Genomic DNA, 26209 nt, shown 5'->3' with positions numbered 1-26209 from the left:
CAATGTTTTTAATGGCATCTAGAATGGTGAATCCTTTCCTGAGGGTTTTCAATGTGCTTTGCCCAGATCCATCAGAGGAACCACTGCCTGTGACAGCTAAAGCCTTATGAAGTGTATTTCTTAAGTAAAAGTAAAACTTACTCCTTGATCCATGGGCTACAGAATGGATGTTGTGTTAGCAGGCATGAAAACAACAACAGTCTCCTTGTACATCTCCATCAGACCTCTTGGGTGACCAGGTGCATTGTCAATGAGCAGTAATATTTTGAAAGAAATCTTTTTTTCTGAGCAGTAGGTCTCAACAGTAGGCTTAAAACATTCAGTAAACCTTGCTGTAAACAAATCTGCTGTCATCTGCCGAGGCTTTGTTAGTCATTGGCAGGGTATAGGTAGATTTAGCTTCAGATTCAAGGGCCCTAGGATTTTCTGAATGGTAAATGAGCACTGGCTTCAACGTAAGGTCACCAGCTACATTAGTCCCTAACAAGAGCGTCAGCCTTCGAAGCCTGGAAGCCAGGCATTGACTGTTCTCTAGCTATGAAAGTCCTACATGGCATCTTCTGTTTCATCTGCATTGCAAATGTGTAGTGTAGCCACCTTTTTCAAGATCATAGCTAGATCTTCTGGAGAACTTGCTGCAGCTTCTACATCAGCACTTGCTGCTTTACCTTGCACTTTATGTTATGGAGATGGCTTCTTTCCTTAAACTTCATGAACCAACCTCTGCAAGCTTTCAAATTTTCTTCTGCAGCCTCCTTACCTCTCTCAGCCTTCAAAGAATTGAAATGAGTTAAGGCCTTGCTATGGATTAGGTTTGGCTTAAGGAAATGTGGCTGGTTTGATCTTTATCCAGACCACTCAAACATTCTCCATACCAGGAAATAAGGCTGTTTTGCTTTCTTTTTTTTTTTTTTTTTTTTAAAGAAATGGAGTCTCTCTCTGTCACCCAGAACAGAATCCAGTGGTGTGATCATAGCTCACTGCAGCCTCAAACTCCTGGGCTCTAGCGATCCTCCTGTATCAGCCTCCTGAGGAGCTAGGACTACAGGCATGCACCACACACAGCTTGCTTTCTTATCATTAGTGTTCGATGGAGTAACACTTGTAATTTCCTTCAATAACTTTTTCTTTGCATTCACAGCTTGGCTGTTTGGTGCAAGAGGCCTAGCTTTGGGCCTATCTCAGCTTTTGAATGCCTGCTTCACTAAGCATAATCATTTCTAGCTTTTGATTTAAAGCGAGAGACTTTCGACTGTTTCTTTCACTTAACACTTAGAAGCCACTGTACTGTAGGGCTTTTGGCCTCATTTCAATATTGTATCTCAGGGAACGGGGAGACTGAGGAGAGGGGAAGAGAGACGGGGGAACAGTCAGAACACACACAACATTTATCGATTAAGTTTGCCATCTTATATGGGCACAGGTCATGGCTCCCCAAAACAATTACAACAGTAACATCAAAGATCACAGATCGCCATAAAAGACAGAGTAATAATGAAAAAGCTTGAAATGTTGGGAGAGCTACCAAAATGTGATGCAGACACACAAAGTGCGCACAAGCTGTTGGAAAAATGCTGCCGACTGACTTGCCTGCTGCAGGGCTGCCACAAACTGTAAAAATGCAGCGCACCTGTGAAGCGCCACGAAGCCACACATGATGGGGTGGGACACGTCTGTGCATGGCTGGGGAAACAGTCACCCTTGTGGGTGTACAGCTCTTCAGATGTTTTGCATTAGAATGCAGGCATAAAGTCCCTTATGTATTTTTAATTTCCAAGCAACAATAATTTAAAAATCAGTTGGAGAGTGTCAGCAGGTGCTTCTAGGTTCTGTGTGGTGAGCCCCCAGGTCCTGGCGTGTAGGGCTCTGGATGTCTCTGTACACGGGATAGAAACATGGTCACGTGGGAATGCCAATATGACTTATTGCTTATTGAGCTGTGCAGGCTTTTCTGCTTTATCAATTACGCCTCCAGGAAGCTGTGAAAGAAAGCTTCCTCCATCTCCCACAGGATTTGTCTCCATATTTGTGACACATAATAAAATGTTATGTACTCTTTACGTAATTTTACTCTCCTACTCATGGCTGCTTATCACTTGTGACAACATGTTAATTTTTCCAGTGCGGTCCTTGTAGACTGTTTTTCTTTTTCTTTTTTTTTTTTTTTGAGGCGGAGTCTTGCTCTGTCACCCAGGCTGGAGTACAGTGGCACAATCTCAGCTCACTGCAATCTCCACCTGCCGGGTTCAAGCGATTCTTGTGCCTTAGCCTCCCCAGTAGCTGGGATTACAGGAGCACACCACCACGCCTGGCTAATTTCTGTATTTTTAGTAGAGATGGGGTTTCACTATGTTGGCCACCATGTACAAAAATACAAAAATTAGCTGGGCATGGTGGCGGGCACTTGTAATCCCAGCTACTTGGGAGGCTGAGGCATGAGAATCGCTTGAACTCCTGACCTCAGGTGATCCGTCTGCCTCGGCCTCCCAAAGTGCTGGGATTACAGGCGTGAACCACCATGCCCGGCCTAGACTGTATTTCTTCAAAGATCACAGGCTGCTGATAAAAGTACCCTGCCTTCCCAATTGAGGTGATTTCTGACAGCTAATTACCAAAAGACATCACCGTCTTACGATAGCAACTCAACACAGAAAGTCTGATGGAAAGCCATTTTATTTTTCTCTAAATTTTAAAATAGAAGACTTTAATGGAAAACATTTAGTACCATCATGTCACCCTGAATGCCAGCAATACCTTGACTTTTACACACGCAGGAAGCCTAGTAAAAGCCCCGTCAGTAGTACACATTTCTCTATGGTCCTTCAACAGTTTTGCATATACAAAATTTTCTGCTATTTTGCTTTAGCAAACAGCAATAACTTTTGTGTTTCCTATATGACACCTAATATCCAGTCCTACAGTAATATAGTTAGAAAAATAAAAGGCTTAAAAATTTCATAGTACGAGTTCATGGTGCTAATAACAGAATCTCTTTAAACATAAGATCATTTTAAGCCTCTTACATAACCACCTTCTGGTTTCATTTGAAATCCTTAAGAATTAAAATCTAGTAAGATTGTTAAATCAACGTACGTCAATCATTCATTTTCACTTGCCTTGGGAGAGTTAATTCCCACTGTCCACTGAATGAATGCCTTTCAAATATTAATAAATATATTACAGTATTTACAAGCATTCTTATACACTCCGACACTGACAGGGAGTTAAGCCATGGAGAGGGAAGCACAGGTTTCCCAATAGTGTGACTTCATGACGTATGGGACAAAAGGAACCGGTGCTCAGGACTGGAGGGAGCTGAGATGAGAGCAGGGATGATGGTTCAGATACGCACACATGCTCTAAGACACATCAGACTCTAGCTGAGACCAGCCAGACATTTCTTTTGTTGTTGGATTAGAAGTAAAAGCTGAACAAGAAACCAGGACAAGGAAGGAAGAACTGGAAGCTATGCCTAAAGTCAGACCAGGCTAAGGATTTTAAAACCAAGCTCCACAAGCTCTTAGTGAATTACCCTGTGGAAACTATGTAGCTGACGTGAAGTGTGGAGGGGGGTGGTACAAAGGGGGGTTAAATGTAAGACTTTGTTTTGGCAACAAAAAATGATAGTAATTTGATTTCTACAACTTTAACTGTGCCATGTGCCCTTTCCTACCCCACTTTCTGCAGATTGTTTCATATGAACGTACCCTCCTCGTGACCTCTTTAATGCACTTGGCAAACTCCGTTAATGCTGTTGAAGAATGTATGTTCCGTGCTGTGGTAAGAGGTGATCGTAATGCCCAAATCATCCAATACACTATCATAAAGTGAAGTGAAAGACATGTACTAGATGTTTGCTTTGTGAATGTGAATGAAAGTCTTATTTTGGGGGTGTAGTTTCTTATGTTTTAATAAAAACAGTAGTCATTATTTTAAAAAGCACATTCTCCTAGGTGCATATTTATATACATATACAAATACCATTTCCTTCCCCCTTGTGCCCTTCTGGGTAGTCATTTTAAAAACTCAAGCCTGGGGTCATCAAAAGGGGTAGATTTATACTCCCCCCTAACTGTCTGGAGTATAGAGTTCAGATAGTCTCTTAGGAAGTTTTATAAATGAGATTCACCCAGTACAATTCTGAAAGCTCTTAAACAGGAGTCTTTAAAATAATGTAAACACTTAAGTAATCAATAAGGGTTCTCTGGTGGCCCACTTTTACATGCAAATACAGACCAACTGTTAACATGCATTATTTTAGTCAACTGGTAAAGTTTATTTCATAAGTATAAGTAATTTTAAGCCTTTTACTAAACTGTAAATTTCAATCCATTAAAAACTACTACCGGAGCAGTTTTGAGGTATTACTGTTAATTTAGTATAGAAATGTTACTGTATTTTGATGTGGTATGAAATGCAGCCGCCATGCCTTTCATGAAACGGTGCTATCGTGGTGCTGACTACAGACATGTCCTATGGCTTTCAGGAAATTATTGTGCATGTGCATTAACAGATTTTCCAAACATTAATGACAATTTGATTGGTTAGTCATTTGTAAGCATACCAAAATAATAAAGTATAGCCCACGTATGAGCCAAACACACTGAGACATTTGAGGCATACAATGCTACCCTCCAGTCTACTTTCGTCAGAAACCAAACCTACTCACTCAAATCATTTACAAGGAAAACTAGTGCAGAAAGCACCCCAAAAATGTTGCCTGTCAGCAGGTTAATTTTCTTCTAACTTTAAAAGAAGTAGATATTTTTTCTTTTAAAATTCATTTATAAAAATAAATTTTAGTTTGAGACCCTAGGTACCAAATTGTGGCTTAATTTACTCAAGATGGATGTACTATAAAGTTATGAAAAATGTAGCTGAAAACCCATGAGCTCCAGCTCATTTCTGCAGCGTGGCCAACAGCTGCCACTGTACACTGTCACAACCCTTCTCATAGGTAACCAAAATACGCTCAACGTCTTGACAAACTTTTAGCCTTCCTTTGTCCTGAAACTCCCACACAACTTTAATTCTTAGACCTCCATTATAAAACTATTAGTAACCATAATACATTCAAGATAGAGAATGAAGACCTGTCATCCACTCAGGAGACACTGAACCAGGGCACTGGGACAACACGGCCACTCAGGGGAAATAGTCACCCTTGTGGGTGTACAGCTCTTCAGATGTTTTGCACTAGAATGCAGGCATAAAGTCCCTTATGTAATTTTTATCTCCAAGCAACAACATGTAAAAATCAGTTGAAGAGTGTCAGCAGGTGCTTCTAGGTTCTGTGCTGTGAGCCCCCAGGTCGTGGAGTGTAGGGCTCTGGATCTCTCTGTACACGGGATAGAAACACAGTCACGTGGAAATGCCAATATGACTTACTGCTTAGGGCTGTGCTGACATCGGCATCTCTGTTAGACTGATTCTCGTAGGAGAAGCTTTTTTTTTTTTGCCTTAGTCAGGAGATTATTCGAGGAACAGTAAAGAACTGAACTAAGGAAGTAGCTACTGGCTTCCAAAGCCACACACACACAAAAGTAAGTTTCAAACTGTTGTCCTCTCTCAGTGCAAACGAGCAATTGGCGGACCTGTCACGTTTCATCAATCGATACGAACACAGCATTCAGTCTGTGGAACAATGTGATGCGGCAAAAATCTGATCTAATGCAAATTCAAGCCCATTAAATAAAACCACAGAAAGGAGAGCCAGCCCGGCTCAGTGTCCTCGCGCACGGACGCTGACTCGAAGCACAAAAGCAGCTGAAAGGCACGAGGCTCAGATCTCACTGATCGTCCTCTCTGAAGGGCAGTACTCCGAGGGGCCTGGCGAGGACATGTAGAAAGACTGCGTTTTCCTTTTCAATCGGGCCCTTTTGTTGGCCAACACCAGACTGCGCCGGCTTGAACTGATGATTTCCGAAATGAACTTCTTGCAGTCCACACACACCTCCATGGTGCTCCAGTCCTCCATCAACTCTTTGGGAAACTGGAGTTCTTCATCTGATTTGTCCGTAGACTTAGATTTTGAGGAGAACCTGGGGTGAAAACAAAACAGAAGCCCAGCATTGCTACTTATAGGTCTGCTGCAATATTAAGAAAATATGTATAAAAAAAAGTAAATTTGTTGTCAAAACATCATGGAATGGATGAGTGATTTAATCATATGTCCTTCTAAAAAAATTTCTTATTGGTGACAAGGCTAAAAAATATTACTTAGAAAAGAAAGTAGGAGGCCCAGTGCGGTGGCTCACGCCTGTAATCCCAGCACTTTGGGAGGCTGAGGCAGGCAGATCACCTGAGGTCAGGAGTTGGAGGCCAGCCTGGCTAACATGGCGAAACCCAGTCTCTACTAAAAAAAAAAAAAAAAATAGCTGGGCATGGTGGTGGGCCCCTGTAATCCCCACTTCTCTGGAGGCTGAGGCGGGAGAATCGCTTGAACCCGGGAGGTGAAGGTTGCAGTGAGCTGAGATGGCACCACTGCACTCCAGCCAGGGTGACAAAAGCGAAACTCTGTCTCAAAAAACAAAAAAAGAAAAGGAAAGAAAGCAGAAAACATGTCTTATTAAGACAGGCACTGCCCAGACTATCGAACAATACAGTCAGGATGGCTAAAGGTGACCCCAAGAAACCAAAGGGCAAGATGTCTGCTTATGCCTTTTTGTGCAGACGTGCAGAGAAGAACATAAGAAGAAGAGCCCAGCGGTCTCTGTCAATTTTGCAGAATTTTCCAAGAAGTGCTCTGAGAGGTGGAAGACAATGTCTGGGAAAGAGAAGTCTAAATTTGATGAAATGGCAAAGGTGGATAAGTACACTACCACTGGGAAATGAAGGATTATGGACCAGCTAAGGGAGGCAAGAAGAAGGATCCTAATGCCCCGAAAAAGCCACCGTCTGGATTCTTCCTGCTCTGTTCAGAATTCCACCCCAAGATCAAATTCATAAACCCTGGCATCTCTATTGGAGACATGGCAAAAAAGCTGGGTGAGATGTGGAATAACTTAAATGACAGTGAAAAGCAGCCTTACACCACTAAGGCGGCAAAGCTGAAGGAGAAGTATGAGAAGGATGTTTCTGACTATAAGTTGAAAGGAAAGTTTGATGGAGAAAAGGGTCCTGCTAAAGTTGCCCAGAAAAAGGTGGAAGAGGAAGATGAAGATGAACAAGATGAAAAGGAAGAAGGAGGGGAGGAGGCAGAGGAGGAGGAGGATGAATAAGAGACTGTTCATCTGAAAAAAAAAAAAAGAAATAATACTAAAAACTCTTAACCACCCTTCTAGAATTCTTGAAAAATAGGGTATTCATCTGATTCCCAATGAACATTAGCTAACTGTAGATGGCAGGTCAGACTACGGGAAATTCAAGTAAATTTATCTTAATCCCATGACACATCCTAAAAACTAAATTTTGACTAGTTTTCTCATCATTTATGTATTTATCAAACAAGCCTCTCCCTCCCCAACAATTCCCTGTATTTGTGCGATTATTTATTGGGATTCCAAGGAGCTGGAGATAACCAGACCAACATCATAATAAATATTTCCAGGAATGTCTGAAATAACCAGGAATCATCTACTTATTTACTATTTTAACTAAACCAAACAGGATATAAATGGGTAGTCTATAGTACGTTCAGAGTTAAGTATGGAAAACTGTAGCAGCTGTTATGTGCACTGCCTTGAGCTCACTGAAAATTCACACCCAGAGGTCTCAGAGGAGGCAGCCCAAGCACAGAGGCAGACGTTTCAGGCACAAGGTTCATGCTGGGCTCACAGCTTCCTCGCCTCGCTGTCCACAGAGCCAGGACATGTGGTTGGTAGATCAAAGCCCAGCCTCTCGGCCCTGCCAGCTTGAGGCTTGAGCTGGCCTACCTCCTTCCATCTTTCTTAAGGCCCAACACTAAACTTACCCTGCACTAAATGCAAAGGGACTGATACTCAGGTGATGTTTTTTCTTTTAAATTATTAGCTCTTGGCATAAAGCTTTATTTCTGCCTTTACAATAATAGTAAAGTCAGTCAAAGCTATGGCAGAACATTGTAAACAGGATTAAACAGATTCCTTTCAAAACTAGACAAGGAGGAAAGGATGAGACTGTTACATTCCAATTTTCAACTCCATTGAAAACAAGGTCAGTTTTAAAGATGACTCTTACAGGACACAGTAAAATAGTTATTTCTAAAGTAGAAAAAAATATAAACTCTGTGATGAAAGTATCTTTCAAGTAGCTAGCCATTATTCCTTGAAAAGTTACCTTTGGGGAAGTTTTGGAGATTTGTGTGTAAAAACTGTATTAAAACCAACCAACAAACCAATAAAAACCCCTCGAGCCAAAACCCTAACACTCTACCACAGTCCTCAAGAGTAGAACTCTTCTTCTGCAAAGGATGGTTTGACAACCCAGGCCCCTTGCTCACCTGGCAATGCTCCGAAGTGGCCGATGATGGGCAGTGGAGGGTTTTTCTGACCTCATACTACTTTCCCCTCTTTGCAGAGCAGAAGGTCCCAATGAAAAGATAGGAAGAGTGGAGTATGGTTTGGAGGGCAGCCGCATCTATTATCCCAAATAAAACTGACAATGAGCAGTACCGTTAAAGAGGCAGTCACTAAAAGGAACACAAGTATAAATGAACCAAGCTTAGCTTACCTTTTTGCAACACTGTGAGCACACCGGCCTGTAAACAAAATCATAAATGTTATTTGGCATGATACCAGGGGACGCAACTGGGAGTTAGAGAAGCCTATGGCAGTACAGTTGTAAGTTTCCACAATAAACTGCAAAACTCTCCCTTCTTCTATTAGAATGTAACAAATTGACACACTGAATTGCCAAAAAGATAATCTACAGAACTTAACTCTTACACTGTCTCCTATAAAAGGATCAACTTACATGTGTTTGGAATTTTCTTATTTGTCTATCCAGGGATCACATGATAATCACATCTTATTTTTTTTCTGTTCAAACATGACATATTATTAGAATGATCTTAGTTATGTAAAAGAAGTAACATACAGAGAAACATTTTCTAGGTTCAATATCAAATAAATATTTGGCTCACTCTCTTAAGAAATCAATATTCCTAACCTACAAGGATAGCACAAGGTAACGTAACAGAGTGAGTCATTTCTAATTTTATTCCTGTTTAGAAAGATGGTGAAATAAGGAAGGTAATTGGTATTTCTCTTACGACTGTTAAATTTATCTTTTCATCAATTACAAAATACCTTACCTCTTACAGAACTGACAGGTATAAGACCAAGTGAAGAAGGAAAACCTCCTGGTTCGGCAACAAAAGCAGAGCTAAAAAATACAAATTTAAGAGGAAAAAAAAACATTGCCAACAGCAAATTTCCTAATATCCATGTTTGAATATGCTTTACATCTATATATAGGGGAAGCTGAACAGACAAGAGGAGGAAGACAATTCAGAAATCCTGTTTATAACAGCTGGCTCTGTGATGCTGATAATGTAGCTCTGTATTTAATTGTAATTCTATTTTAAAAGGTAATAAAAGGCCACAGCTCTTAAGTGTCTCCTCATCATGGAAGGAATCTGCAGAAGGTTCTGAAAAACCCTCCTCTGTTTCTCAGATACATTTTTTTTTTTTATGAGATGGAGTCTCACTGTTTCGCCTAGGCTGGAGTGCAATGGCATGATCTTGGCTCACTGCAAGCTCTGCCTCCTGGGTTCACGCCATTCTCCTGCCTCAGCCTCCTGAGTAGCTGGGACTACAGGCACCTGCTACCAGGCCTGGCTAATTTTTTGGTACCTTTAGTAGAGATGGGGTTTCACTGTGTTAGCCAGGATGGTCTCGATCTCCTGACCTTGTGATCCGCCTGCCTAGGCCGCCCAAAGTGCTGGGATTACAGGCGTGAGCCACGGCACCCGGCCTTCTCAGATACATTTTCTTTACAGATCCTTTAAAAGTGTAATGACTAAATGCACACATGGCTTTTTTATTTTTTTTGAGACGGAGTCTCACTATGTCACCAGGCTGGAGTGCAGTGGCGCAATCTCAGCTCACTGCAACCTCCACCTCCTGGGTTCAAGTGATTCTCCCACCTCAGCCTCCCGAGTAGCTGGGATTACAGGCACGCACCACCACGCCCAGCTAATTTTTGCATTTTTAGTAGAGACAGGGTTTCACCATGTTGGCCAGGATGGTCTTGATATCCCAACCTCGTGATCTGCCCGCCTCAGCTTCCCGAAGTGCTGGGATTACAAGCATGAGCCACCATGCCTGGCCACATGCATGGTTTTAGGAAGACATATCGATATTTGTTATGGTTGCTTGAAAACCTTCCAGTTTTGATTTCTAAGGCAGAAACAAAAATGCCCCCTCTTGTGAACGAGACAGCACATGTACTGTCTACTAGGATATGAACATCACACATCCCAAATCCCCTCAAAGTCTGTGCCACCTGGCTAGCAGATAACTCTCCCAGGAGACTATGCATGGGACTGGCCATCCTTCTACTCTTCTGATCAATCAACTTTAAACAGCACTACCTTTCCTTTTTTCAAGGCGGTGTAGATGTCTTTATACTGTTGGTATTTTTCCAGCTCTGCCTTCACCAGGACCTGGCGAATATGCATCACTTCTTCCACAGTAAGAGCGAGGCATTCCACTGGGTAGCAGAATTCCTCCTGAAATTCAAAATGTCACGTGAATAAGAGATTCCTACCCCCTGTTCTGGAAGTGCAAAATTTCCCTTCAGATCAGACACCTGATTAGTAGCTTCAGAGAAGAAAACAGGTTTCCCAATGACCACTGGGGCAGAGCTGGCTCCCTCTGGGGACCACATCATTTCCAATTACACTAAGACTAAAGATGGCAGAAAACATGTGGGGACCAAGTGATCTACTGAAATTTCCAATAAATGAAAGTTCCTCACGTTTGCTCAGGTATTTTGACTCAAGTAACTCTATTCCGTTAAGCAGGGCTATATTGAAATATTTCAAGCAGGGCTTGAAATCTTGAAAAAAATTTTATTCTAAACCAATTTTGTGTCAGTTTTCTTCTACACTTATGAAAAAGACATTACTTAGTGTTGTGTTGTACATTATATACCAATAGATAAAAAGCAAATCTACAGTGGTCCTTTTTTTTTTTCCACAACAGGGTCTCATTCTGTCACCCAGGCTGGAGGGCAGTGATGCGATCATGGGTCACTGCAGCCTTGACTTCCTGGGCTCAAGTGATCCTCCCACCTCAGCCTCCCAAGTAGCTGGGACTACAGGTGCATGCCACCATGCCCAGCTAATTTTTTTGTATTTTTTGCAGAGATGGGGTTTCACCATGTTGCCCAGGCTGGTCTTGAACTTCTGGGCTCAAGTGATCTGCCCACTTCGGCCTCCCAAAGTGCTGGGATTACAGGCGTGAGCCACCATGCCTAGCCTGGCCCTGTTTTTAAAACTCATTTGTGGTACCCAGAATAGCCAAAAGAAGATGGTTAGTAATTTTTACTGACAAGCATTATTTAGTGATCAGTTACATCAGCACACCTTTACAAATCCTAATGGTACGAGTGGAACTGGAACACGAAACTACTTGAGCATTTATATCCAAAAGGCAGTCTCTCCAGGCTGCCCCACAGTTCTCTAGATTTGTTGTTACTTTCAACAAATGCTAAATGTATAGTCAGCACTGGAAAGACTAGAGAAATGTAAAAGATTTCATAATAAATATTTATGTTGGCTGTCTTGTGTTAATGGTTTCCCTACAAGCAGCTGCGGAAGATGTTGATGTAACTGATCTCATTGAATAAGAGCCTCACACCCATCCGCTCCCCATCCGGCCCCGCACTTGATTGGTGGATCTCAGAGAAAGACAGAACAGTCTTGTGCATTCGGACCCTGCCAGGCTGCAAGGGGCCATTGTGGTGCAGTGACACTGAAACTGAATGTTCTCAGCACAAACACATTATAATTCACTCCCACACACACACAACAGCATCGCTCACAGGCACTCAGGAATCCAACACGCCAGTGAGAAAGCACATGACTATGAATGCAGTCAGTTTATGGAGTTTTAACAATCAGTTCTGTCTTTCAATCAGAGAAAAACAAAAATCAATCTAGGCTGCAAACTTGTCAAACATTAGCATTTTACTTAAAAAAGTAGTCTGAAGAACTACTGCTTCTTACTAAAAATCAATGCAAAACCATCTCTGTTCAAGCTAACTTAAGGAAGATTACATTTGCTTAAAAATGCTTTGGGAAAAATCCTGCATTTGAATTTTTAACATGAGAAGCATAAGAGGACAGGGGGATGAGTTTACTCAGAAAGATTATATCATTTGCTCTAAGATGCCTAAAATATGCATTTAAAAAATTAACGATCACAGTTTTCTCTTTCAACAGGAACTACTTTCAGAGATGACAGAATTAAATCAGCGTGCCTGATACCTACTCTGTTTTGCTCCATCCTCAGAAAAAGAGTAGTGTTAGGTGGGAACGATAAACGGCCTTTTTGAGGGTTAGGCCATTAAAACTGTGCACTAAGTAAGTAGTGTTGGCTGAATACATCCGAATGATGGCATTTCTCAGCTTTTAATGTATTTCAGAAGTTTTGCTATTATTTTTATTCATCAGTGATGAGTATGAGTAGGGTATGCCTTCTGATGGCTAACGATATGACAAAATGGCTATGCTGCAACAAAATAATGTGGGAATCTAGCACATAACCAGGTAAACACTACTAGATTTATTACGTAGCAAATAACCAGATAGCCAGATTTGTTATTGTGTGTGCTAGCAAGACAGCAGATGGTACCAACTTAACTGACTTTATGATGTGGATAACTGGGCTGTAAACCCTTCAGGCAGATGGTGATTTTTTTCATTTGTAGGGATACGCTAGCATGGCACAACAGACCTGGCAGCTTGCACCTCCCTCTCTTCAGTCTTGAGTCACAAATGGGCTTAGTAAAGCATATTTTCAACTCACTGCTTTGACCCACATGAAAATCCAGTACTTCATGGGATATAATCGTTTTTCTTTCGTTTTGAGACAAGGTCTCGCTCTGTCACCCAGGCTGGAGCACAGTGGCATGATCTTGGCTCACCGCAACATCTGCCTCCCCGCAACCTCTGCCTCCCGGGTTCAAGTGATTCTTGTGCCTCAGCCCCCTGAGTAGCTGGGATTACAGGTGTGCACCACCACACCTAGCTAATTTTTGTGTAGAGATGGGGGTTCACCATGTTGGCCAGGCTGGTCTCGAACTCCTGTCCTCAAGTGATCTGCCAGCCTCAGCCTCTCAAAGTGCTGGGATCACAGGCATGAGCAACCGCGCCTGGCCATCATGAGATGTAATTTAAAAATAGTAGATTTTTGTTTGCTTTCTTGTTCTTTTTTAAAAATTTTCAAGCAGATTACCCTTTAGTGAAATAATTTCCATCCAGTCAAATGCTAATGTTTTAATTTTGGAGACTTCCCAAGGACAACAAAACTTTAATGCAACATAAAAGAAAATGATAAATAGTTACTAAAATAGTTTTAATTATTTTTTTCAGTTTACAAAAATATTAATTCGACATCTCCAAAGCCAAATTAAACTTCCACAGATCTCGCAGAGCTATTAGCACTCTGGAATGTGGAGGGCACTCAAGGCCCCAGCTAGAGCGGGAGCCCTTCCCCACCACAGCACTGCCTGGGGCTCCCACTGCATGTGTTCGGCCCGTTTGAGTGGCCAGATGTGGCCGGGTAAAGAACCACACTAGCGCACCTCTAGTTCCCTTGCTTGCTCATGTGTCAATGGGACTCCCAGATTCAGGAAAGGGAAGCTAAATCTTAGAGCGCTTTAATGAAGACAACAATGTGCTATAAAACTTTAAACTTACTTCCATGCATGTCACTAAAATTGTTGAGTTTTTTTTGGATGATTATTCTGGCTATATTTTACCATTCAAAAGGGGTCAGTTAGGCAGCACGGAGATTAGACAGCATAATGTAAAATTTTGGTTATTGTGCCACAGAGAGAAATGGGAATAGTCACCTTTCTTTTCTTTTCTTTTTTTTTTTTTTTGAGATGGAGTCTCGCTCTTTCGCCCAGGCTGGAGTGCAGTGGTGCGATCTCAGCTCACTGCAAGCTCCACCTCCAGGGTTCACGCCATTCTCCTGCCTCAGCCTCCTGAGTAGCTGGGATGACAGGCACCCGCCACTGAGCCCAGCTAATTTTTTGTATTTTTAGTAGAGACGGGGTTTCACTGTGTTAGCCAGGATGGTCTCGATCTCCTGACCTCATGATCCACCCGCCTCGGCCTCCCAAAGTGCTGGGATTACAGGCGTGAGCCACTGTGCCTGGCTGGGAACAGTCATCTTTTATACAGTGTTCATGATTAGTAAAAACTTCATAAATTAACCAGTATTTGAAAATTACCCAAAATAACCATTGCTTTTTGAGTTTTTAATAAACCAAAGAGAGGCAAATTTAAATAAAAACAGCAACTATTAAGTTTACTCTTCTTAATCAACTACAAAACTCAAAGTGAAGGCCAGGCGCAGTGGCTCACGCCTGTAATCCCAGCACTTTGGGAGGCTGAGGTGGGCGGATCACGAGGTCAGGAGATGGAGACCATCCTGGCTAACATGGTGAAACCCCGTCTCTACTAAAAATACAAAAAAAAATTAGCCGGGTGTGGTGGCAGATGCCTGGAGTCCCAGCTACTCGGGAGGCTAAGGCAGGAGAATGGCGTGAACCCAGGAGGCGGAGCTTGCAGTGAGCCGAGATCGCGCCACTGCACTCCAGCCTGAGCGACAGAGAGAGACTCCATCTCAAAAAAAACAAAAACAAACAAACAAAACTCAAAGTGAATCCTTTCTTTGCCTAAAGTGGTATATGGCCTTAGTGTTCAGATATCTCTGTTTGGGGAGAATTGATAATCAAATGCCAGCAGGTCTTCAGTAGAGGCAGGAGTGACAGGAGTTAAAAAGCCACCGTGGCACCTGACCATGTGCTGCCCAAGAGCACATCTAAAACAGGAAAAAGGACAGAGATTTTTCCTGCATTTCATGACAAAGATCAGAGAAAGGAATGTGTTGTGTCTTATTTACACTGAGTCTCCTTTCCTTATCAAGATGACTAAGAAAGAGTAACAAAGAAACCAGCTGCGGGGTCATCTGTCAAGGACAAGGTTAGTAAATCCAAGGCTTTAGAGAGCCAGGCCCTGCCTACTGTAGCACAAAGGCTGCTCTGAGCACCTGCTACGTGGTGGCAGAAGAGGCTTCAATATGGTCGTAGAGCTTTTTATTTCACGTAGAATTGTGAAGGTTCAAATAATGATATATTATTCTGTGTAAAAAAACCTCAAAAAACAGAAATATAATGCAGAATTATTTAAAATAGCCACATCATTAAAAAGGAAACTTGAAATTTCTCTTTGCAGAGAAGTGACGTAAACACCCTGGTTGTCATAACACAGCTTCATGACAGGTGATGGGACCACACAGGTTTCCTGAGCCCATGCCCTGGTTGTGCAGGTGTCTGTGGGTGGGCGGAGTCCACCATGGCTACCTGGCCTGGCAGGAGGATGCTCTGCTCACGGAATGAGTGAGCAAATACTCTTCTGATGGTGGGGGGAGGCCCTAGGAGGAATGCACCCCACGGGCTCAGAGTGCCTGCTGCACATGGAGAAAGGTGGCAGCACTGACTCTGCTATACAATTAGGTCACCCGAGGAGACAAACACCCACAGGTCCCCTTCATCAGATGCTGCATTTTGAGTTTGTTGTCCTTTCCCAGTTATTTCCCTCAACTGAGACCACGGCATGATCGGTGCATCCTGCACAAGAGTGGAATCAATGATTGGAAGCAAAGTGCTATCTAAGCGGTTAATTCTCAGAGAGCGCAACAGTTGAGGTGTCACCGTCAGAGATACAGAGAATGAAATAATCCCAGACCCAGCAGAAAGAGGCCAACCTTTGAGGATTTCCACCTGCTGGTAAAAGCTCTCTCACACAGATAATACATAGCCCCTGCTACCCCAAACATGGCTGCTTCAAAAGGATGAGAGCTGAGCAGAGAAGCTGTTTGTATGGTAGAAAAAAGTGGTCGAAAAGGCGTCCTTGGCCATACACTGGTTATCCTAGGAACCTGAACAACAGATAAGGGAAAAAGAAAATGGCAGGGGGAAAAGAAAAGGAGAAAATAATGCTGAACACAAGTGACCTACACATAGTGATTACAGATCACAAAAGGAAAACAAAACAAAAAACACCATGAGGCTGGTACAGTCCGTGCGAACATCTGCATCCACACATATAAATCAGTGATGAAACCACGAAGTCCTTCCTGGAGAATCTCAGCGTTCACACAGCAAGGATTTTTCTAATTTAGGGTCCTGCAAACACTCTGAGTTTCCTCAGTGGGGCTTGTTGTGATGAAGGATAGAGGCAACTCATTACTGTGCCTGAGAAAGCATGGGGACATGTGCCAGGCAGCCACTTGCACCTGCCCCAGGAAGGTACTGCCAACACGAGGTGCCTTTAGACTGGATGGGCACTTGCCCTCGGTTATTTGACCAAATGATGAAAAAAATTACATTTTAAACATCACAAGAAAAGGGAGGGAGATACAACAAAAATAAAAATTATCAGCCGGGCACAGTGGCTCACGCCTGTAATCTCAGCACTTTGGGAGGCCGAGGCGGGCAGATCACCTGAGGTCAGGAGTTCGAGACCAGCCTGATCAACATGGAGAAACCCCGTCTCTCCTAAGTATACAAAATTAGCCGGGTGTGGTGGCACATGCCTATAATCCCAACTACTTGGGAGACTGAGGCAGGAGAATCGCTTCAATCCGGGAGGCGGAGGTTGTGGTGAATCGAGATTGAGCCATTGCACTCCAGCCTGGGCAACAAGAGCGGAATTCCATCTCAAAAAAAAAAAAAGTTATCAACAATAAAAACATTCCTGCCATTTTCAGTTGAGGAGTTACAAATACAAAATGATTCTTTGTTTTCTAAAATGCAGCTACATTTAAAAATTAATTACACTTATAAAAACAATACTTACCAAGCTATAGGGCATTACTACAAGGTATGATTTTATGGATTTCCCAAGATAAGCTATTAGCAAGGAAGATCATTTAATTTTGTCTCTGCTGGTGCTTAGAGGCCTGCGTGGACTCTGCTCCCTGCCCTCAATCTGACCACTGTTGAGTGCTGAGCAGAGCGGCTCTCCCACTGCCTGCTCACTGAGACCTTCCTCAGTGATTGCAAGTTAGTTTATCTTGCTCTCCTTCCTGCTCCACAAAAAAACAGTGCACGGCCTGACCTTGCAACACTAAGAGCTCTGCTTTAACAGGAAACAGACACAGTCATGGGCCCTTGGGGTCAGCTGAAGGTCTCAGCATAACTTCTATTATAAGCTGAAACTACCTTGTAGCTAAGCTGATAGTTCCTTTACATTGCTAATTTTAAACTTTAAGTCTAACCTCAATAATGACATTGTATGATCACATAAAGGCCAGTTACAAGCTGAATGATAGACTGGCTTCTAGGAAAAGCTGAGTGAAGAAGAGAATACCCTAATGATTAGACTTATGAAAAAAACCACAAGTTCCCTCTTACCTATACACATGTATGTGTGTGTATGTATGTATATACATGTGTATGTACACACATATGTATATACATACATGTGTATATGTATGTACATACATGTGTATATGTATGTACATACATGTGTATATGTATGTACATACATGTGTATATGTATGTACATACATGTGTATATACATACGTGTGTATGTGTATGTACATACATATGTATATACATACACACATATACACACACATACACATATGTGTGTATATATATTTTTAGAGACAGGGTCTTGCTGTGTCATCTACGCTGGGGTGGAGTGGCACATTCTTAGTTCACTGTGGCATCAAACTCCTAGGCTCAAGGGATCTTCCCTCTGCAGCATCCTGAGTAGCTGGGATTACGGGCATGCGCCACCACATCTAACTAAGTTTTTAATTAAAAATTTTGTACAGACAGGGATTTCTTAAGTTGCCCAGGCTGGTCTCAAACTTCTGGCCTCAGGCAATTCTCCTCCTTTGGCCTCCCAAAGTGCTGGGATTACAGGTGTGAGCCACTGTGCCTGGCCCCTCTTACATATTTTAAAGTTGTGATAATAGCTGTATATTTTGGTAAAAGCAATAACTTATTCACATGAAAACAAATTTTTAGATTTTTACATTTGAATCTGTCTGGTCAGAGTTCTGTTTTCTTGTTGGTAAGTCACTGACAAGGCTATATTTAATCGAATAGCTGTGTTTTGGTGATTATTCTGGAGCTAGAAGAATCCTATCAGGAATCGCCATAAAATCATTAGTTCTTTAATTGCACTGTTTTGGAATAGAGATGAATGACCAAATATTAACATTCTAAGCTCTGTTCAAAATCCCTGTCTTCACAATAACCGCATTATCTCCCATCTGTTATTACTTTAATTGAAACTCTAATAATTCATCGCAGCCTTAAAAAATGGACTTAGTATTCAATATATTCTATTATTTTTTATTCATGAATATTTGAAAACACATTAGATATTTGACTGTGCGTAGAATATTAATTACAGCTGTGCATCTTGCCTACAAATATTTCAGAAGCCAAGTGGCGCTACAAAAGAGTCTTTGGAGACCTCTGTTGGCTGGGAGATCTACTAATTCCTCCTGGCAAACCCTTGTGTGCTGCCCACTGTCCTGAGAAATGAGCACCCACTATAAGAACCTGCAAGTCTCTGGAAAACAGCAAAAACTATAAACCAGTTCAACCAAAATGACACCACTGGCCCCAAATATCACAAAACATACTAGAAAACAATGTACAGTAGTTATTAATGGATCAAAATTCTCCCTCGCTTGTACTTCTGCCTCAATAAGATCATCTACTGTAGTCATTTTGCTAAGAGTTTTTTTGGTCAATTTTTAACAATTTTTAAATGGATTAATAGCCTTTGAAAGAAAGAAAGCATTTCTTTAATAATAATCCATACTTTCAACCACTGATAAATTTTCTTGAAAAAAAAAAAGAGCTCAAAATGAACAAACACTGGTCAAGTTTCGTTTAGGTTATGGATAGAGTTTGGAGAAGGTGTCACTCTGCTGCCCAGGCTAGAGTGCAATGGTGTAGTCATAGCTCACTGCAGCCTTAACCTCCTGGGCACAAATGATCCTCTCACCTCATCCTCTTAAGCAGCTGGGGCCACAGGTGTGCACTACCACACCTGGCTAATTATTATTATTTTTTTTTGCAGAGACGGGATCTCACAATGTTGCTCAGGCTGGTCTTGAACTCCTGGAGTCAAGTAATCCTCCCACCTTGGCCTCCCAAAGTGTTAGGATTATAGGCACGAGCCACCACGCCTGGCTGTTTGTTTTCTTTAGCTATTAAGTAAGTTATTCAAAATTCATTCTAACTTTTGCAAGTTTTTTTCTCCTTATCATCTTCATAAGAAAGCTAATGATTCTATGTCTTCTAGCTGGTCCCTAAGTTACTACGAAGTCTTTCCTGTACTTACAAGAGAGCGGGAACTCTGCCTGGAAGGCGGCAGGAACTGCCTCACGTTAGTAGGCGTTTCCTTTTCAATGGAATGTCGTCTCTGGGGTGGCTGCCGTCTCTCTGGCTGGGGTGTTGATGATATGGGCAGGAATTTTGGAGGCTCTAAAGATTGAACCAAATGAAATAAAACTTACTGTGAATTTTCTAACACAAAACCTTTTGACATTTGTGACAAACATTGTAATTCAAAGATGAATTATTTATTTCATTGGAGAGATATTTTAAGATGGTAATGGTAATCCTTAGGAGTAGACTCTGAGGGCTGTTATAGAAGAATCTTTGCAAAGTAAACTTGCTACAGAAATAGCAAGAAAAAAGGAAAAATGTTAGGTGTAGCCAGAAAGATTCCCAAATCATACCAAAATTCTCAATGTACCCTTTTTTTACATTCTCCTTTTTAAAGATAAAATAAGGAAAATCCTTCTTTCTACATGTTTACCAAGACATTTTGTCCTTAGGTTTAAATTAAACTGTATTTAAACTGCAAAAAGTAAGCTTCAGCTTTGATGTTAATATTGTACCATTGTCCTTCTCTGCCTAGTAATATTTTAAGACTGTTTAAAAGGAGACTGCTTTAGTGTCTGAATGGTTCTGGATTCACATTTTGAAAACATAAGGAGAACATTAGAAATAAATTATGGTGCCAGAGTTTTATTTAGTGCTTCCTCCTACTCTATCTACAGAGTAGAGCTGCTTCAATGTAGTGGGTGTGGAAAGTGAGAGTCAACACAAAGTTACATATGATCCATCTATTTAGACTGTCCCACCATGAGAAACCACTAAAGGAAAACACAGATATAATTTCCACAGTCAAGAAAAGATACAGAAATCCATTATGTGATTCAATTGGGTCCCTATAATATCCAATTGTGGATAACTAGTCAGTACCTACTGTTTTTGATATAATCTGTGTAAATAATAAAACCACTACTTAAAGAATTTTTGTGTATGAGAAATCAAGCCAATATATAATTTTTAATACTTCATAATGTTCTTATAAATGAAAAGGATTATTAAAAGCCTTTAGAAATCCCTTAACTTTAGATATCTGTGTTCAGAATCTATCTCCTAAAGAGTTATAAAGGTGTTTTCACTATCTACACAGGTTTTTGGAGATGGGTGTGTGTGGGTGGTAGGTGGAGTGATAATAAATATGGTTGTGTTGGGCTTCTGGTTTAAATTTAGCCAAGGAGGTAATCTATCTAAAACAAAACAAAACAGAACGCTACACACACAACTGATTTATACTATTTCCCATGACTATTGTTCGTAAACACACATGTGCCTGCTCTGTCATAAGACCCCGAGGCCTGGTATGATGCCACTCTTGGAAAATAAGTATTTCATCTCCCGATCAGTGAAATGCCTGAGTTAGTTCTTTCTACCCCAGATGATCACAGGGCGCTCTGGGAGCTCTGCTCTAGGTCAAGTGTGTTTTGTAGTAAGACATCCGACTACAGCTCTTAGCACCACAACTACTCACTCTTCCTTGTGGACACGGCCTCCAGGACTGGCTCTTCAGGGAAAGAGGGAGACACGCTGCTGCTGCTGGTCGACTTGTGCAGCGTTTCTTCCTGAGCAAAGTACAGGTGGAGAAATCGACTTCTTAGACATTTGTGCTCTAGTGCTACGTAATAACATTTTATTATTAAACAGTTATTTTAACAGGAGGCACCAAAGTATGTCAAAGGTTCAAGGCAAGCAGAAGACAAACTAGAAGGGGTTTCAAACAAGACAGGTCTGGGTTTGTGCCTTGGCTCTGCCCTGATGAGAGTGATGTGAAACTGAGCATGCTTCTTTCTGTTTTTTGGAGACAGGGTCTCACTCTGTTGCTCTGGTAGCAGTGCAGTGGTGTGATCTGGGCCCATTGCAGCGTCTACCTTCTGGGCCCAAGTGATCCTCCCACCTCAGACTCCAGTAGCCAGGATCACAGGTGTGCACTTCCACACCCAGCTAATTTTTAAATTTTTTGTAGAGACAGGGTCTTCCTATGTTGCCCAGCTGGCCTTGAGCTCAAGCGATCCTCCCAAAGTGCTGGGGTAACAGGTGTGAGCCGCTGCACCTGGCCTGAGCATGTTTCTTATCTTAGTTTCATCATTGTGAAAGAGGGTATTTAATATCACTTTTTCCATAGGGTTATTGGAACGATGAAATGAGGTAATGCATTCAAAATGCTTAACACATTACCTGGCACACAATAAAACAGTGGTTAATATTATTAGGGAAATATTTAATACATTTATAAAAGTAATACATTGTCAGCCTCATGGGAGCAGATGCTGGGTCTGTCTTGTTCACTGATGTATGTCCAGTACCAAACACATCACTTAGTAAGTAATGAGTGTTTGTTGAATGAATGGATGAAAAAATAAACATTTCATGAAATGTCATATGAGTCTAGAAAAATGTCTACATTGTGGGCCAGGTATGGTGGCTCGCACCTATAATCCCAGCACTTTGGGAGGCCGAGATGGGCAGATCACGAGGTCAGGAGTTTGAGATCAGCCTGGCCAGCATGGTGAAACCTCACCTCTACTAAAAATATAAAAATGAGCCAGGCGTGGTGGCACGCGCCTGTAGTCCCAGCTACTTGGGAGGCAGAGGCAGGAGAATTGCTTGACCCAGGGAGGCAGCGGTTGTAGTGAGCTGAGATCGCATCACTGCACTCCAGCCTGGGTGACAGAGTGATACTCCGTCTCAGAAAAAAAAAAGAAAAAGAAAAATGTCTACATCGTGCCAAATAAAATTAAAATTCTTATTACCAGTGAGAAGAGATCCTAACTTGTTTTAGACTAAACAAAAATAAAGTATAATATTTATTCCTGAAATATTTACTAAATACTATACGAGATAAACATTTACTTGTAATTTCTACTTAGTATCTTTAGATATATATATATTTTTGAGACAGAGTCTCACTCTGTTGCCCAGGCTGGAGTGCAGTGGCATGATCTCAGCTCACTGCGACCTCCGCCTCCCGGGCTCAAGCAATTCTCCTGCCTCAGCCTCCTGAGTAACTGGGATTACAGGTGAGTGCCACCACGCCCGGCTAATTTTTGTATTTTTTTGTGTGTAGAGATGGCGTTTCACCATGTTGGTCAGGCTGGTTTTGAACTCCTGACCTCATGATCTGCCCGCCTCAGCCTCCCAAAGTGCTGGGATTACAGGCATGAGACACCACGTCCAGCCTATAGACATTTTTAGATACAAAAGGAAGAAAATTAGGCAAATATATTCACTCATGACTATGTGAGATAAATAGTGAAAAATTTTTGATGTTCTTAGCTAAAATGACTTAAATTTTTTTAATTTAAAAAATTTTTGTTTTACTTTTACTTTAAGTTCTGGGATACATGTGCAGGATGTGTGGGTTTGTTACATAGGTAAATGTGTGCCATGGTGGTTTGCTGCACCCATCAACCCATCACATAGGTATTAAGCCCAGCATAAAGTAACTTTTAAGAATTCGCTGTTCACCAAAAACTGGCCTCACCTAAAACCTACTGCTGAAATCATTAGTTTCAAGTAAGTTACAATACAAAGTGTCTGGTCAAAGAACAGGGGGGGAAAAAAGGCCACGTAAACGACATAGTTCAAACAAAAAAGGGCTAGGCTGGGCAAGGTGGCTCACGCCTGTAATCCCAGCACTTTGGGAGGCCAAGGCAGGCAGATGACTTGAGGTCAGGAGCTCAAGACCAGCCTGGCCAACATGGTGAAATCCTGTCTCTACTAAAAATACAAAAATTAGCTGGATGGTGGCAGGTGCCTGTAATCCCAGCTACTTGGGAGGCTGAGGCATGAGAATCACTTGAACCCGGGAGGTGGAGGTTGCAGTGAGCCAGGATCGTGCCACTGCACTCCAGCCTGGGCGACAGAGCAAGACTCTGTCTCAAAAAACAAAAACCAAAAAACCCAAAAAAGGTTTAAATAGTGACCTCCACACTTTTGGGACTTATCATGAACACCAAATCAAGCACTGTAAGCAAAGCCTCTATCCCAGATACGATGTAGGTCAGTCATAGTAATCTCCAAAAAACCTAGCATGCAATTAGAACAATCTTTTTCTGTTTACAGAAGGTCAGACAAGAAATAAAAGCAGAGAGTGTCTCTTAGAAAAGGAACAAAGGAGTCATATACAGTACTTCCCAGATAATTATCTGCTGAGGAGTCATACACAATACTTCCCAAATAATTATCTGCTACCCTGATTAAAACAGCAGAAACCATCCCTGTGCCTCACACGTGTACTTCAGCTCACCTTCGCTAGAAATATTTTTAAAGTCGGCTGGGCACAGTGGTTCACGCCTGTAATCCCAGCACTTTGGGAGGCTGAGGTGGGCGGATCACGAGGTCTGGAGCTGGAGACCAGCCTGATCAACATGGAGAAACTCTGTCTCTACTAAAAATACAAAATAAGCTGGGTGTGGTGGCATGTGCCAGTAATCCCAGCTACTCAGGAGGCTGAGGCATGAGAATCACTTGAACCCGGGAGGTGGAGGTTGCAGTGAGCTGAGATCATGCCACTGCACTCCAGCCTGGGCAAGAAGAGTGAAACTCCATCTCAAAAGGAAAAAAAAAAAGAAATATTTTTAAAGTCTAATTTTACACATTGTTACCTTTGTTAGTGTTAAGGGAGAATTAGATCACGTTTCTTTACTCCAGGGTGGAAACCAGTTAGAGTTAAATTCTGTATAATGAAAATATCATACTTAATTCTGTAAGAAAACTATCTCTGAGAAAAAGTGGCTCCATAAATAAGCAAATAGGTCAGAATGAAGTCTTTTATAAGCAAATTAAAAAGATCAATAATTTTATGACCACAGATGTTAAAATTCTAAAGAAAACTGAAAACATGAGGAAGCACAATCATCTGTATCTGAAGAGGTGGAGCCGGAGCACACTACTGCAGCCCAGCACTGGCCACACTTCCACTCAGCTCAAAGAATGGCAACATCTAGCTGTACATGCGATGTGGTCCTCTCATGTTTCCTTTATATTTCATGTCCCTTTTACGTACATGTTGAGCTCCAAAACATGGAGAGCAGTGGAGGGAAGCTTTGCTGGAAGGGGCTCTTTTCTCTCATTCAGACTTTATTCTCAGTGACGTCCTATGAAACCTCCAAGTTGGATTTTTCCACCACTGCATCTGATCTTTAAAATGACTACTCAATGTCTGATAGTCCTGAAAATCCTTTGAAGAAGCAAAGCAACTTAATCGAGAGGCTTCACTATGCCCAAATGAGCCAGTTCCACTCTAATCAGTCAGAAGAACCTGGGTGCATAACTCAGCATTTCTCAGAATCTTTTTTATCTAGAAAATGTGGTTGGGTGGAATATTCTTTATAGTCCTCTCCAGTTCAAAAATGTAAATCAAAACTAAGTGTCTTTCCTGCCAGGCATGGTAGCTCACCCCTGCATTCCCAGCACTTTGGTAGGCTGAGACCAGAGGATCGCTTAAGCCAGGGAGTTTGAGACTAGCCTAAGGAACATGGTGAGAGTTTGTCTCTACAAAAAATAATAAGAAAATAATAGCCAGGTGTGGTGGTGCACACCTATGGTCCTAGCTACTTGGGAGGCTGAGGCAGGAGAATCCCCTGAGACCAAGAAGTCGAGGCTGCAATGAGCTGTGTTCACACCACTGCCCTGTAGCCTGAGTGACAGAGCGAGACCCTGTCTCGAAAATAAAAGTCTAAGAAAGTCTTTCCTGAATCTCCGTTTTAAAGTAACACTAAAAATTTGCAGATATGGTTCTAGGGGAATTAACATTTCAGTTTAGGTGAATTTAAAGGTAACATTTTGATTTTTAAAATCTTTTTATTTATTATTATTATTTTGAGACTGAGTCTTGCTCATTCACCCAGGCTGGAGTGCAGTGGTGTGATCTCAGATCACTGCAATTTCCGCCTCTTGGGTTCAAGCGATTCTCCTGCCTCAGCCTCCCGAGTAGCTGGGATTATTGGCAAGTGCCACCATGCCTGGCTAATTTATATATATATTTTTAGTAAAGATGGGGTTTTGCCATGTTGGCCAGCCTGGTCTCAAACTCCTGACCTCAAGTGATCCTCCCGCCTTGGCCTCCCAAAGTGCTGGGTTTATAGATGTGAGCCACTACGCCCAGCCACATTCTGATTTTTTTAAATCCTAATAATGCTGAATGCTTTTATTTCATGCTTACTCTTTATATATATAAATTATATATATTATATATAGTATATATTATTTATATATATATTTATTTATATTTATATAAATATAATTATTTATATATAATTTATATATATTATTTACATATAATTTATATATTATATATAACTTATATATAATTTGTATAATTTATATAAATATATTTATATAAATATATTTATATATTATATATAATATAATTATATATATACACATATACACTTTACGAGGTCTCATGAGACTCTTATAGATGCAACTGAGGCAAAAGTAAGCACATTTGGAGTACTAGATTTTGGCACTCAGAGGGTGCATTCTCTATTTAAAAAGCATATACTCAAGATTTAAAAATAACATAAGAAAACCACATAACATATTCATTTTTTATGTTCATTAATTAACTAGTTAATTAGAGACAGGTTCTCACTCTGTTGCCCAGGCTGGAGTGCAGTGGTG

General features: G+C 41.4%; 1 protein-coding gene and 1 pseudogene across 7 annotated transcripts in view; one reads left to right on the top strand and one right to left on the bottom strand.

Annotated features, from left to right (window-relative positions):
* Nucleotides 1-2655: 2655 nt before the first annotated feature.
* SPIRE1 (spire type actin nucleation factor 1) overlaps nt 2656-26209 on the bottom strand; it is a 215264-nt gene continuing 191710 nt past the window's right edge. For 5 of the 7 annotated variants that reach the window (XM_034944069.3, XM_034944070.3, XM_055102545.1 and 2 more), the window contains 7 exons: nt 21057-21147; nt 19533-19675; nt 10514-10651; nt 9233-9303; nt 8650-8677; nt 8420-8556; nt 2656-6041 (listed from right to left, as the gene is read on the bottom strand). In XM_034944069.3, coding sequence (XP_034799960.1) covers nt 5783-6041; nt 8420-8556; nt 8650-8677; nt 9233-9303; nt 10514-10651; nt 19533-19675; nt 21057-21147 — 867 coding nt within the window. In that variant the 3' untranslated portion in view covers nt 2656-5782. Of the gene's footprint in view, nt 6042-8419; nt 8557-8649; nt 8678-9232; nt 9304-10513; nt 10652-15923; nt 16098-19532; nt 19676-21056; nt 21148-26209 lie in introns of all 7 variants that reach the window. The other 2 variants (XM_034944067.3, XM_034944068.3) reach the window with 1 other exon arrangement.
* LOC117976865 (high mobility group protein B3-like) lies at nt 6057-8506 on the top strand (annotated as a pseudogene).

The sequence above is a fragment of the Pan paniscus genome, chromosome 17, assembly GCF_029289425.2.
Source record: "Pan paniscus chromosome 17, NHGRI_mPanPan1-v2.0_pri, whole genome shotgun sequence".
Lineage (NCBI taxonomy): Eukaryota > Metazoa > Chordata > Mammalia > Primates > Hominidae > Pan > Pan paniscus.
The sequence above is the reverse complement of the archived record's forward strand: the minus strand, read 5'-3'. Positions and strand labels throughout refer to the sequence as shown.